At 72.8% G+C, this 12,008-nt stretch overlaps 1 protein-coding gene across 2 annotated transcripts; it reads right to left on the bottom strand.

Annotated features, from left to right (window-relative positions):
* Nucleotides 1–815: 815 nt before the first annotated feature.
* Nucleotides 816–11,586, bottom strand: AOC1 (amine oxidase copper containing 1). Of its 2 annotated transcripts, XM_073334959.2 has the most exons (5): nucleotides 11,391–11,586; nucleotides 7,020–8,564; nucleotides 2,949–3,237; nucleotides 2,535–2,667; nucleotides 816–1,337 (listed from the first exon to the last, which is right to left on the bottom strand). In XM_073334959.2, exons 2-5 carry the CDS (start codon nucleotides 8,548–8,550, stop codon nucleotides 1,062–1,064), a joined length of 2,229 nt encoding a protein of 742 aa, XP_073191060.1. In that variant the 5' UTR covers nucleotides 8,551–8,564; nucleotides 11,391–11,586; the 3' UTR covers nucleotides 816–1,061. The 2 variants fall into 2 exon arrangements, with proteins under 2 accessions (XP_073191060.1, XP_073191062.1); XM_073334961.2 differs by lacking the exon at nucleotides 2,535–2,667 and having other exon boundaries at nucleotides 1,224–1,337.
* Nucleotides 11,587–12,008: the final 422 nt, after the last annotated feature.

Genomic DNA, 12,008 nt, shown 5'->3' with positions numbered 1-12,008 from the left:
CTCCAAGTGGCGTGTGCTGTCCTTGTGCCGTGTCCTGTAGCGGGCACTGCCCGGTCTGTGTCTCCCCCACATCCCCGCATGGCGCCTTCACGTGACCCCCCAGCGCGCCAATAAACCAGCCAACGATGCCTCCATCTGCCTCTGCGCCTGGGGGGGGCACCACGGACATGCGCCAGCCTGGGACACGGCTCTGCCGGGGGGGTCCCCACACAGTCCCCACCTGGGGCGTGGGCCCCCCCCGCACCTTGGACTGGGGGATCAGCTGTGGGACACAGCCGGCACTACCTGGCATGGGGGGGCCAGACCTGCGGGGGGACACTACAAGCAGCAGCTTCTCAGGAAATGGTGCCCAGGGCTCCCGCCCCATTGGACCCCCCTGGTGTGTCCCCAACTTCACAGCCCCTACTCGCCCCTCCCCCCGCCCGCTCTCTGCACCTCCTGCCCCACCAGTGTGTCCGGCTCCTGGCAGCACAGCGCCCCTCCGCGTCGGGGGGTCCCAGCGCAGGCCCTGCCCTGCTCGGTGGTGGGCGTGGGGCCAGGGGGAGCTGGCTGCGCCCGGGCACCAGGCCGGGCAGGCTGCGGGATCGTATCCCCTACACCGGACCGAGAGCGTGCACACGCCAGGCCAGAGCCCCCCCCCGCGTCTCCCCCATGCCTGCAGACCCGGCGCGCCCCCCAGCTCCCCATACGGACACACCCAGCCCCCAGAGCCTCCACTGGCTGACCCCCCACTCCAGCAGACAGACCCCCCCGCCCAGAATGCCCCACACGTCGCATGGGGGCATGCAGCCCCAACAGACTCCGCGGGCTGGGCAGACACGTGTATTTACCGACTACAGTCCCCTTAGCACGGGGCCAAGCCCTTCGGTCCGCGCCCCCTCCCCACCTCTGTGCCCCCCAGGCCCAGCTGTCTGTGGGCGACCCTCGGGGCTAGGAGCTGCCGAGCTGCCCCCACCCCCCGGTCCCCAGAGCCATGGCCCCAGCCAGCCGGAGCAGAGGCCAGGGGCCCCTTCGCGCCGGTGACGCCCGCCGGGCCCTGCTGCCGTGGGCAGGGCCCAGGCTCACTCCTGCCAGTAGGTGCCGTTGTAGTGGAAGGGCTCGGCGGAGACGCAGGGCCCCGGGCTGGCGGGCGTCCAGCGCTGGATCTCCACCTGGGCCGCGGCCGGGTCCCGGGGCCGCACGATGACGGTGCTGCGGGACGCCACCGACGGGTCCTCGTCGAAGAAGTTGAAGGGGCGCAGGAAGAAGCCGACGGCGTTGCCGGGCGTGGCCGTGTTGGGCACGTCCTCAGCGTGCGGGATGTGCAGGAAACCCACCGTCACCCAGGCCACCAGGTCCTGCCACGGACGAGAGCCACAGTGACTGGGGCCCCGGCACTGCCCCCCCCCAGCCTGGGGCCCCAATCCCCCCCTCACAGTCACTGGGGCCCCGGCACTGCCCCCCCAGCCTGGGGCCCCAATCCCACCCCCCACAGTAACTAGGGCCCCTGCACTGCCCCCCCAGCCTGGGGCCCCAATCCCACCCCCCACAGTAACTAGGGCCCCTGCACTGACCCCCACAGCCCGGGGCCCCAATCCCCCCCCTCACAGTCACTGGGGCCCCGGCACTGATCCCCCCAGTCCGGGGTCCCAATCCCCCCCCTCACAGTCACTGGGGCCCCGGCACTGCCCCCTCCAGCCTGGGGCCCCAATCCCACCCCCCACAGTAACTAGGGCCCCTGCACTGCCACCCCCAGCCTGGGGCCCCCCTGACCTCCAGGGCCCCATCCCAACCCCCCACAGTAACTAGGGCCCCGGCACTGCCCACCCCAGCCTGGGGCCCCAATCCCCCCCCTCACAGTCACTGGGGCCCCTGTACTGCCCCCCCAGCCTGGGGCCCCAATCCCACCCCCCACAGTAACTAGGGCCCCTGCACTGCCCCCCCCGCCTGGGGCCCCAATCCCACCCCTCATAGTCACTGGGGCCCCAGCACTGCCCCCCACAGCCCGGGGCCGCAATCTCACCCCCCACAGTAACTAGGGCCCCGGCACTGCCCCCCACAGCCCGGGGCCTCCCTGCACCTCCAGGGCCCCATCCCAACCCCTCACAGTCACTGGGGCCCCGGCACTGCCCCCCCCAGCCTGGGGCCCCAATCCCACCCCTCACAGTCACTGGGGCCCCGGCACTGCCCCCCCAGCCTGGGGCCCCAATCCCACCCCTCATAGTCACTGGGGTCCCGGCACTGCCCCCCACAGCCTGGGGCCTCCCTGCACCTCCAGGGTCCCAACCCCACCCCATAAAGTCACTCCTGGGACCCCCTGCATTGCCGGGGTCCCAGCACTGACCCCCCACAGCCTGGGCCCCGCTTATGGCCTGGGGCTTCCCCACAGGCTGGGGCCCCACCCCCCACAGTCATCACCCCTGCACACACTGGGGGCCCAGCACTGCCTCCCCCCATCCCCTCCTTTCCATAGAGAGCAGAGCCTCAGGGCCCCACCCCACGGTGCCCCCCACGGCTCAACTGCGGCCCCATGCAGGCTCAGGCCCGCCCAGCACCTGGTTCTCGATGTTCTCGTCGTTGCGGAGGAAGCTCTCGAAGTCGAGGACCGGCTGCCAGGGGTCGTGCTGGGCGTACAGGCTGCTGCTGGTCGCCTCCTTCTCGTGGTGCCGCGTCACCGCCAGGTGGTATCTGCCCACAGCGGGTCCAGCAGCTGAGCCCCAGTCCCCCGTGGGGTGCGGCCCGGCGGGCTCAAGGGAGAAACCACCGCTGGGCAGGGCCCCCCCGGGCATCCCCGCCCAGCTCCGTCCTTGGGCAGGGGCCCTGAGACCACCCCGGCCCGCCCGCGGTCCCACCCCTGCTGCTGATCGGGCCGGTCCCAGAGACCCCAGGGCGCCTCCTGCCGGGCCCCCAGCTGTCCCAGCCCCCGCGTGGTGTGGGGCCCCCCGCTGGCTGCTGGGTCCCGGCCTTACCGTCCCCAGGCGACGCCCTGCTCCTCCTTCCAGCCGCGGGGCAGGACGCGGTCGGCCTGCGAGCTGTACTGGATGCGGTAGCTGCGCGGGTGCCCCCAGCGGTTGCGCTGGGTCGGGCTGGAGACCAGCAGGTACCTGGGCAGGGCCGTGCCGAAGGGGAAGGCGGCTTGGCGCTCGCTCCGGCATGGCCGCCGGTGCAGACGGGGCTGCACGACCCGCTCGCCCGCCTGCCAGGGGTTGGAGATGTTCTCGAACCGCACGTCCACTGCCTCGAAGCTGTTCCGGGTGCCTGCGGGGGGCAGACGGGCGGTGAGGGGGGGCCTCGGGGCAGACCAGGGGCTGGGGGTATCCCTGCCCCCCGGGGAGGGATGCTTGGAAGGGCCCTGCCCTGTGCAGGGGCTGAGCTGCCATGAAGCTGGGAGCTTGCCCCGAGACCGGGGTAGCAGGTTGGGGCTGATGCTCCCCTGAGCTCCATCTCCCGTCATGGAAACAGGACTCCTGGGTCCACCCAACCTCAGCTTGGGGGATCCCATCTAGGAGCAGCCCCTGGCCTGGGCACTGGTGGGGGAGGGAGCCCAGTAGCCACGAGCGGCCAGGGAGCAAGGAAAGAGCGGGGCTGGGTGGGGCTGTGCTGGGGAAGGACCGGGCTGGAGGGGCCGTGGGGGGGGAGAAGGGTGAGGGTGGGGCTGTGCCAGGTAAGGACCAAGGCCAGGGAGCAGGGGCCGGGCGAGGCCGTGCCGGGTGAGGACTGAGGCTGGGGGGCTGGGGCCGGGCGGGGCCGTGCCGGGTGAGGACCAAGGTCGGGGGGCCGGGGCTGGGCGGGGCTGTGCTGGGGGAGGACCGAGGTCGGGGGGCCGGGGGGCCGGGGCCGGGCAGGGCCGTGCCGGGTGAGGACCGAGGCCAGGGGTGGGCGGGGCCATGCCGGATGAGGACCGAGGCCGGGGGGCCGGGGCCGGGCGGGGCCGTGCCGGGTGAGGACCGGGGCCGGGGAGCAGGGGGGCCAGGGCCGTGCCGGGGGAGGACCTGGCTCGGGGGCTGGGGGGCCAGGGGGCCAGGGCTGGGCAGGGCCGTGCTGGGTGAGGACCGAGGCCGGGGGGCCGGGGGGCTGGGGCCGTGCCGGGTGAGGACCGGGGTCGGGGGGCTGGGGGGCCGGGGGGCCGGGGCCGTGCCGGGTGAGGGCCGTGGGGCCGGGGGGCCGGGGCCGTGCCGGGTGAGGACCGAGGCCGGGGGGCCGGGGGGCCGTGCCGGGGGAGGACCAAGGTCGGGGGGCTGGGGGGCCGGGGCCGTGCCGGGGGAGGACCGAGGCCGGGGAGCAGGGGCCGGGGGGCCGGGGGGCCGGGGCCGTGCCGGGGGAGGACCGAGGTCGGGGGGCTGGGGGGCCGTGCCGGGTGAGGACCGAGGCCGGGGGGCCGGGGCCGTGCCGGGTGAGGACCGGGGCCGGGTGGCCGGGGGGCCGGGGCCGTGCCGGGTGAGGACCGGGGCCGGGGGGCCGGGGGGCCGGGGCCGTGCCGGGGGAGGACCGAGGTCGGGGGGCTGGGGGGCCATGCCGGGTGAGGACCGAGGCCGGGGAGCAGGGGCCGGGGGGCCGGGGGGCCGGGGCCGTGCCGAGTGAGGACTGAGGCCGGGGGGCCGGGGGGCCGTGCCGGGGGAGGACCAAGGTCAGGGGGCTGGGGGGCCGGGGCCGTGCCGGGGGAGGACCGAGGCCGGGGAGCAGGGGCCGGGGGGCCGGGGCCGTGCCGGGTGAGGACCGAGGCCGGGGGGCCGGGGGGCCGGGGCCGTGCCGGGGGAGGACTGAGGTCGGGGAGCAGGGGCCGGGGGGCCGGGGCCGTGCCGGGGGAGGACTGAGGTCGGGGGGCTGGGGGGCCGGGGCCGTGCCGGGGGAGGACCGAGGCCGGGGGGCCGGGGCTGGGCAGGGCCGTGCCGGGTGAGGACCGGAGCCGGGGGGCCGGGGCTGGGCGGGGCTGTGCCGGGTGAGGACCGAGGCCGGGGGGCCGGGGGGCCGGGTGAGGACCGGGGCTGGGGGGCCGGGCAGGGCCGTGCCGGGGGAGGACCGAGGCCGGGGGGCCGGGGCCGTGCCGGGGGAGGACCGAGGCCGGGGAGCAGGGGCCGGGGGGCCGGGGCCGTGCCGGGGGAGGACCGAGGCCGGGGGGCCGGGGCTGGGCAGGGCCGTGCCGGGTGAGGACCGGGGCCGGGGAGCAGGGTGGCTGGGGCCGTGCCGGGGGAGGACCGAGGCCGGGGAGCAGGGGCCGGGGGGCCGGGGCCGTGCCGGGGGAGGACCGAGGCCGGGGAGCAGGGGCCGGGGGGCCGGGGCCGTGCCGGGTGAGGACCGAGGCCGGGGGGCCGGGGGGCCGGGGCCGTGCCGGGGGAGGACTGAGGTCGGGGGGCTGGGGGGCCGGGGCCGTGCCGGGGGAGGACCGAGGCCGGGGGGCCGGGGCTGGGCAGGGCCGTGCCGGGTGAGGACCGGGGCCGGGGGGCCGGGGCTGGGCGGGGCTGTGCCGGGTGAGGACCGAGGCCGGGGGGCCGGGGGGCCGGGTGAGGACCGGGGCTGGGGGGCCGGGCAGGGCCGTGCCGGGGGAGGACCGAGGCCGGGGAGCAGGGGCCGGGGGGCCGGGGCCGTGCCGGGGGAGGACCGAGGCCGGGGGGCCGGGGCTGGGCAGGGCCGTGCCGGGTGAGGACCGGGGCCGGGGAGCAGGGTGGCTGGGGCCGTGCCGGGGGAGGACCGAGGCCGGGGAGCAGGGGCCGGGGGGCCGGGGCCGTGCCGGGTGAGGACCGGGGCCGGGGGGCCGGGGCCATGCCGGGGGAGTACCAAGGTCGGGGGGCTGGGGGGCCGGGGCCGTGCCGGGTGAGGACCGAGGCCGGGGCGCCGGGGCTGGGCAGGGCCGTGCCGGGGGAGGGCCCGGCTCGGGGGCTGGGGGGGGGGCCGTGCCGGGGGAGGGCCCGGCTCGGGGGCTGGGGGGGGGGCCGTGCCGGGTGAGGACCGAGGCCGGGGCGCCGGGGCTGGGCAGGGCCGTGCCGGGGGAGGACCGGGGCCGGGGGCCGGGCGGGGCCGTGCCGGGGGAGGGCCCGGCTCGGGGGCTGGGGGGGGGGCCGTGCCGGGTGAGGACCGAGGCCGGGGCGCCGGGGCTGGGCAGGGCCGTGCCGGGTGAGGACCGGGGCCGGGGGCCGGGCGGGGCCGTGCCGGGGGAGGACCGAGGCCGGGGCGCCGGGGCTGGGCAGGGCCGTGCCGGGGGAGGACCGGCGCCGGGGCTGGGCAGGGCCGTGCCGGGGGAGGACCGGGGCCGGGGGCCGGGCGGGGCCGTGCCGGGGGAGGACCGGGGCCGGGGCGCCGGGGCTGGGCAGGGCCGTGCCGGGGGAGGACCGGGGCCGGGGCTGGGCAGGGCCGTGCCGGGGGAGGACCGGGGCCGGGGGCCGGGCGGGGCCGTGCCGGGGGAGGACCGGGGCCGGGGCGCCGGGGCTGGGCAGGGCCGTGCCGGGGGAGGACCGGGGCCGGGGCTGGGCAGGGCCGTGCCGGGGGAGGACCGGGGCCGGGGCGCCGGGGCTGGGCAGGGCCGTGCCGGGGGAGGACCGGGGCCGGGGGCCGGGCGGGGCCGTGCCGGGGGAGGACCGGGGCCGGGGGCCGGGGCTGGGCAGGGCCGTGCCGGGGGAGGACCGGGGCCGGGGAGCAGGGTGGCTGGGGCCGTGCCGGGGGAGGACCGAGGCCGGGGAGCAGGGGCCGGGGGGCCGGGGCCGTGCCGGGGGAGGACCGAGGCCGGGGGGCCGGGGCTGGGCAGGGCCGTGCCGGGTGAGGACCGGGGCCGGGGAGCAGGGTGGCTGGGGCCGTGCCGGGGGAGGACCGAGGCCGGGGAGCAGGGGCCGGGGGGCCGGGGCCGTGCCGGGTGAGGACCGGGGCCGGGGGGCCGGGGCCATGCCGGGGGAGTACCAAGGTCGGGGGGCTGGGGGGCCGTGCCGGGTGAGGACCGAGGCCGGGGCGCCGGGGCTGGGCAGGGCCGTGCCGGGGGAGGACCGGGGCCGGGGGCCGGGCGGGGCCGTGCCGGGGGAGGGCCCGGCTCGGGGGCTGGGGGGGGCACGCACCGGCGACGTCCAGGTCCACCTTGTAGTGCACCAGGTGGGTGTGCAGGTTGCCCAGCAGGTCCTGGTGCAGGCGGGTGCCGTAGTGCAGGCCCTGGGGCGTGTAGAAGGTGGCGTGGAGGTAGCCGGTGGCGTGCACCTTGGCCTCCAGCACCCCGTTGGGGTAGAGCAGCACGTCCCAGATGTAGTCGTAGTTGTAGACGGTGGCCGTGGTGCGCAGCACCAGCGCCCGCCCCTCCAGGCCCCCGTAGAAGCGGTAGCCGCCCTGGGCGTCGCTGTCGAAGTGGCGCCGCAGGGGCACGCCGGTGGGCAGCTCGAAGAGGCAGAGGGCGCGCGGGTAGCGCACGGGCCCCGCCGCGTCGTACAGGCGGTGCGCGTCCAGAAAGGTGGCCACCTCGGGGCAGTCGATGCCGGGCGCCAGCTCGTGGGCCAGGGCGCCCAGGCCCCAGGAGCTGTCGATGTACTTGGTCTGCATGGCGGCCGGCGTGTCGCCCCCGTAGAAGGCCACGGCCTCCTGCACGCTCAGCTCGTGGGCCAGCCGCTGGCCGTTGAAGCGCAGGTCGAAGAGCTGCAGGCCGGAGGAGGAGCGCAGCCGCAGGGCCAGGCGCCAGCCCCCGTACTCCACCAGGTTGCCCCGCAGCCGGTAGCGCTTGCCCTGCGGCTCGCACACCTTGGCCCCGTGCACGTCCGTGGGGGTGCCGGTGCCGAAGCGGCCGCGGGGCAGGTAGGTGGAGAAGAGCAGCTCGGGCCTGGGCGGCGGGGCCGGGGCCAGCTCCCCCCGCTCGTGGCGCCCGGCCAGCTCCTGGGCGCTGGCGAAGTACTGCCCCTTGTACCAGAGCTGCTGCAGGGCCCAGCGGCCGGGGTCGCGGGAGCGGTGGTCCAGCAGCAGCTCCAGCCCCACGGGGTGCAGGAAGTGGCCCTCCACGGACCGCTGCAGGATGAGCCAGGAGCGGCGCTCGCCGGGGCCCAGCCCGCGGGGCGCCACGTCCGAGAAGGTCAGGCAGCGCTGGCTGCAGTTGTGGTACCGGAAGCCGGTGGCCTCGTGCAGCAGCCGGTCCAGCGGCTCCAGCAGGTCCAGCAGGCGGCGGTGCATCAGCCGGTACTCCAGCTGGCTGACGGGCCGCGCGGAGAAGGGGACGGGCCGCCCGCCCTTGTAGCCCACGGGCCGGTAGTAGCTGGGCCGCGGCAGGGGCCCCACCACAAACTCGGTGACGTTGGGCTGGGCCTGCTCCCCGAAGAAGACGATGGCGCGGGCCAGGCGTGGCGGGCGGGGGCTGCTCCCATCCAAGAACTGCAGGGCCTGGCTCTTCCTGGGCACCTGCAACTCCACCAGGAAGAGGCTGTTGCTGGCCAGCGACTCCGTGGGGCCGGCCCCCAGCCCCAGCTCCGGCTGGCTCAGCAGGAAGCTCTGCACCGCCCGCAGCTCCGCCGGGCTCAGGTCAGCAAAGATCGACGCCCCCAGCTGGGGCTCAGGGCTGGGGCTGGCCAGGACGCCGAGCGCCATCACCACCCACGCGAGGGTCTCCAGCCGCATCCTTCCCTGGGAACCTGGGCATCGAGAGGGGCCGGTCAGAGGGGCAGGAGCCGAGCCCGCTCTTCCCACCAGCCCCAGCCCTCCAGGCGCAGGAGCCCAGCCACGACTGCCGCAGCCCCACAAGGGTGGCACCGGTCTTTGCGTGCCCAGCTGGGGGCTCCATGCCATGCGCAGCAGGCCTGGGCTCAGCCTGGGCCACTGGCTCTGCAGGGGGACTGCAGGGAGCACCAGAGGGCAGGCCGTGGGGCGGGCAGCCCAGACGACCTGCACCGCACCCATGCCAGGAGCTGCGGGAGACAATGTGGGCCCTGCCCTACCCCTCAGGGCCCCAGGCAGCCCCAGCACCTCTGCTGGTCACCCTCCCGGGCACGTGCCAGGGCACCTTCCCCCGCTCCCTCCAGCCCTGTCTGCGCTGCAGGTCCCTGCTCACCCCGCTGGCATCCTGGCGCGGGAGCCAGTCCCGTTACAGCACCTGTGGGGGACACGGGGAAGCCGGGCCCTGGCTGCCAGCCCGGGTTAGATGGGAACGCCGCGGTTCCTGGTGGGGGCAGATGGGGGGAGCTGTATGGTGACTGAGGGGGCAGGACAGTCTATATTATGGTCCTGCTTTGAGCAGGGGGCTGGACTAGATACCTCCTGAGGTCCCTTCCAACCCTGACATTCTATGAGTCTGTGTAGAATCAGAGTCGTAGGACTGGCAGGGACCTCAAGAGGTCGCCTAGTCCAGTCCCCTGCACTGAGGCAGGACTAAGTATTATCCAGACCATCCCTGACAGGAGTTTGTCCAAGCTGCTCTTAACAACCTCCAGTGACGGGGACTCCACCACCTCCCTAGGCAATTTATTCCAGTGCCGAACCACCCTGACAGGTCGGAGGTTTTTCCTAATGTCCAACCTAAACCGCCCTGGCTGCAATTTAAGCCCATTGCGTCTTGTCCTGTCCTCAGAGGTTCAGAAGAACAATTTTTCTCCCCCTTTGTAACCACCTTTTATGTACTTGAAAACTGTTCTCATGTCCCCTCCCAGTCTTCTCTGCTCCAGACCAAACAGACCCAATGTTCTCAATCTTCCCGCACAGGTCATGTTTCCTAGACCTTTCATCTGTTTTGTGGCTCTTTGGACTTTCCACATCTTTCCTGAAATGTGGGGCCAGGAACTGGACACAATACTCCAGTTGAGGCCTAATCAGCGCGGAGTAGAGCGGAAGAATTACTTCTCGTGTCTTGCTTACAACACTCCTACTCATACAGCCCAGAAGGATGTTTGTTACACCGTTGACTCATATTTAGCTTGTGATCCACTATGACCCCAGATCCCTTTCCACAGGACTCCTTCCTAGGCCGTCATTCCCCATTGTGTATGTGTGCAACTGATTGTTCCTTCCTAAGTGGAGGGCTTTGCATTTGTCTTTACTGAATTTCATCCCATTTACTTCCGACCATTTCTCCAGTTTGTCCAGATCCTTTTGAATTTTAACCCTGTCCTGCAACGCACTGGCACGTTGTCCTGCCTGAGTGCCGGGGATGGGACTGGCTGACCTGCAGAGTTCCCTTCCAGGCCCACACGTCTGCAATTCTGTGCCCCCTGCCGGGCCCTGCCCGACAGCCCAGATACTTGCTGTCAGGATTATCCACACAGTGTAGCCCGGGCTTGCTGGCAGTACAGCAGCCAACAGAGAGGAGCCCAGGGCTGGGCTAGCAGGGGCTGCAGGTTGGGAGTGAGGGGCTGTGACGAAGCGGGACTGTTCTTAATGTTTCCTCTGAATAGTGTGGGGGTGCCTCAGTTTCCCCTAGGCAGTTCTTAAGTCTCTAGGGGGTGGGGTAAGGGTGTATGATTGTTGCAGAGCCCTAGAGGGCAGGTATGTGCAGGGGTCTGGACACAGAGAATGGCCGACACCCCGTTTCCTGGCCACTGATGGCCTGGGCCCTTCCCCCCCTGCAAGGTGAGAGCTAAAGGGTTGGAGAACAAAGGAATCCGGTGACCTCCTGGCCCGGGAAAGGGACAAAGCCCAGAGGAGGAGGGGCTGGAGGGAGTTTCAGTTTGGGGCTGGCTGGGGACAAGGAGTGAAGGGCAGACGGGGTTGTCTGGCTCACTGTTCCTCCCCCCCCCCGCCCCCAAAATGGACCCAGCTGAGGGGTCCGGTTCTCTGCACCGTCTGACTGCAAAGTTGGGGGGCAGGACCCTCTGGCTTCCCCAGGACCCCTCCTGGGCAGATTTGCTGGGGGAAGCGCACAGAGGGGCAGAGGAGGCTGAATGCTCCGAGGTCAGACCCAGGAAGGTGGAGCCGGGTGAGCTGTGTGTCCTGCAGACAGGCTGCTCACAGAAAGGAGACTGCCCCAGAGTCCTGCCTGGCTTTGTAGGGAGCCGTTCCAGAGCATCGCCTGGGGACCCCGTGACAGGGGCACCGGCAGAGCTGGGGGCTTCACAGGGCAGCTGTGCCCATAACCCCGCAGGGTGCTGAGCAGCAGGGCTCCCGTGCCCCCCAGCGGGATCCCCACAGCCTCCAGCCTCACCCCTCTGGGGCTGCTGGCAGCATTAGCCAGCCCCTGCCCCCACCCGGTTCAGCCCTGAGACTCCCCATGTAGCCAGTGCCAGGGGCACAGGCAGGTAAATGCCCGGAGCTGCCTGGCTTGGGGGCACCTGCTGGGGGACCCTCTGCCTGCCCCTTCTGGGCTCCAGCCCCCCAGCCAGGGCAGCTCCCTCTGTGTCCCTCCCATCCCCCTGCCAAAGATCTCAACCCCACTGCACCCCCAGCCCATGGGCATCTTCTACCCTGTGCACCCCCCCACCCCCATGCACCCCCTCACCCGTGCACCCCACAGCCCAGCCTGTGTCACTCACCTGCAGTCCCTGCCCCGCTCTGGCTCTGTGGCTGCGGCACCCACTCTGCTCCGTGCCCCACTCCGCCCACAGCCCCCCCCAGCAGGGCCGAGGGATGCCATTGGCTGGCTTGGGGGGGGTGCAGCAGCTCTGGCCCAGGGCCGGGGCTGGGCGGGGGGGGGGTTCAGGCCCCCCCAAGGGGGGAGGAGATAACGATGGTCTCAGATTTCAGAGTAGCAGCCGTGTTAGTCTGTCTTCGCAAAAAGAACAGGAGGACTTGGGGCACCTTAGAGACTAACCGATTTATTTGAGCATGAGCTTTCGTGAGCTACAGCTCACTTCATCAGATGCATACCGTGGAAAATACAGTGGGGAGATTTTTATATACACAGAGACCATGAAACAATACCTCCTCCCACCCCACTCTCCTGCTGGTAATAGCTTATCTAAAGTGATCATCAAGTTGGGCCATTTCCAGCACAAATCCAGGTTTTCTCACCCTCCGCCCCCCCCCACAAACTCACTCTCCTGCTGGTAATAGCCCATCCAAAGTGACCACTCTCCTTACAATGTGTATGATAATCAAGGTGGGCCATTTCCAGCACAAATCCAGGTTTTCTCACCTCACCACCCCCATAC

This window comes from Lepidochelys kempii, chromosome 2 (assembly GCF_965140285.1).
Source record: "Lepidochelys kempii isolate rLepKem1 chromosome 2, rLepKem1.hap1, whole genome shotgun sequence".
NCBI lineage: Eukaryota > Metazoa > Chordata > Testudines > Cheloniidae > Lepidochelys > Lepidochelys kempii.
Note: the sequence above shows the minus strand (reverse complement) of the source record. Positions and strands in the feature narration are given on the sequence as shown.

Coding starts and splice junctions, on each gene's coding strand:
- AOC1 (XM_073334959.2), bottom strand. CDS start 8,550: ATGCGGCTGGAGACCCTCGCGTGGGTGGTGATGGCGCTCGGCGTCCTG. Junction 2,668..2,948: donor CAGGGCGTCGCCTGGGGACG/GTAAGGCCGGGA, acceptor CGCTGTGGGCAG/ATACCACCTGGCGGTGACGC. Junction 1,338..2,534: donor ACGAGAACATCGAGAACCAG/GTGCTGGGCGGG, acceptor CGTCCGTGGCAG/GACCTGGTGGCCTGGGTGAC.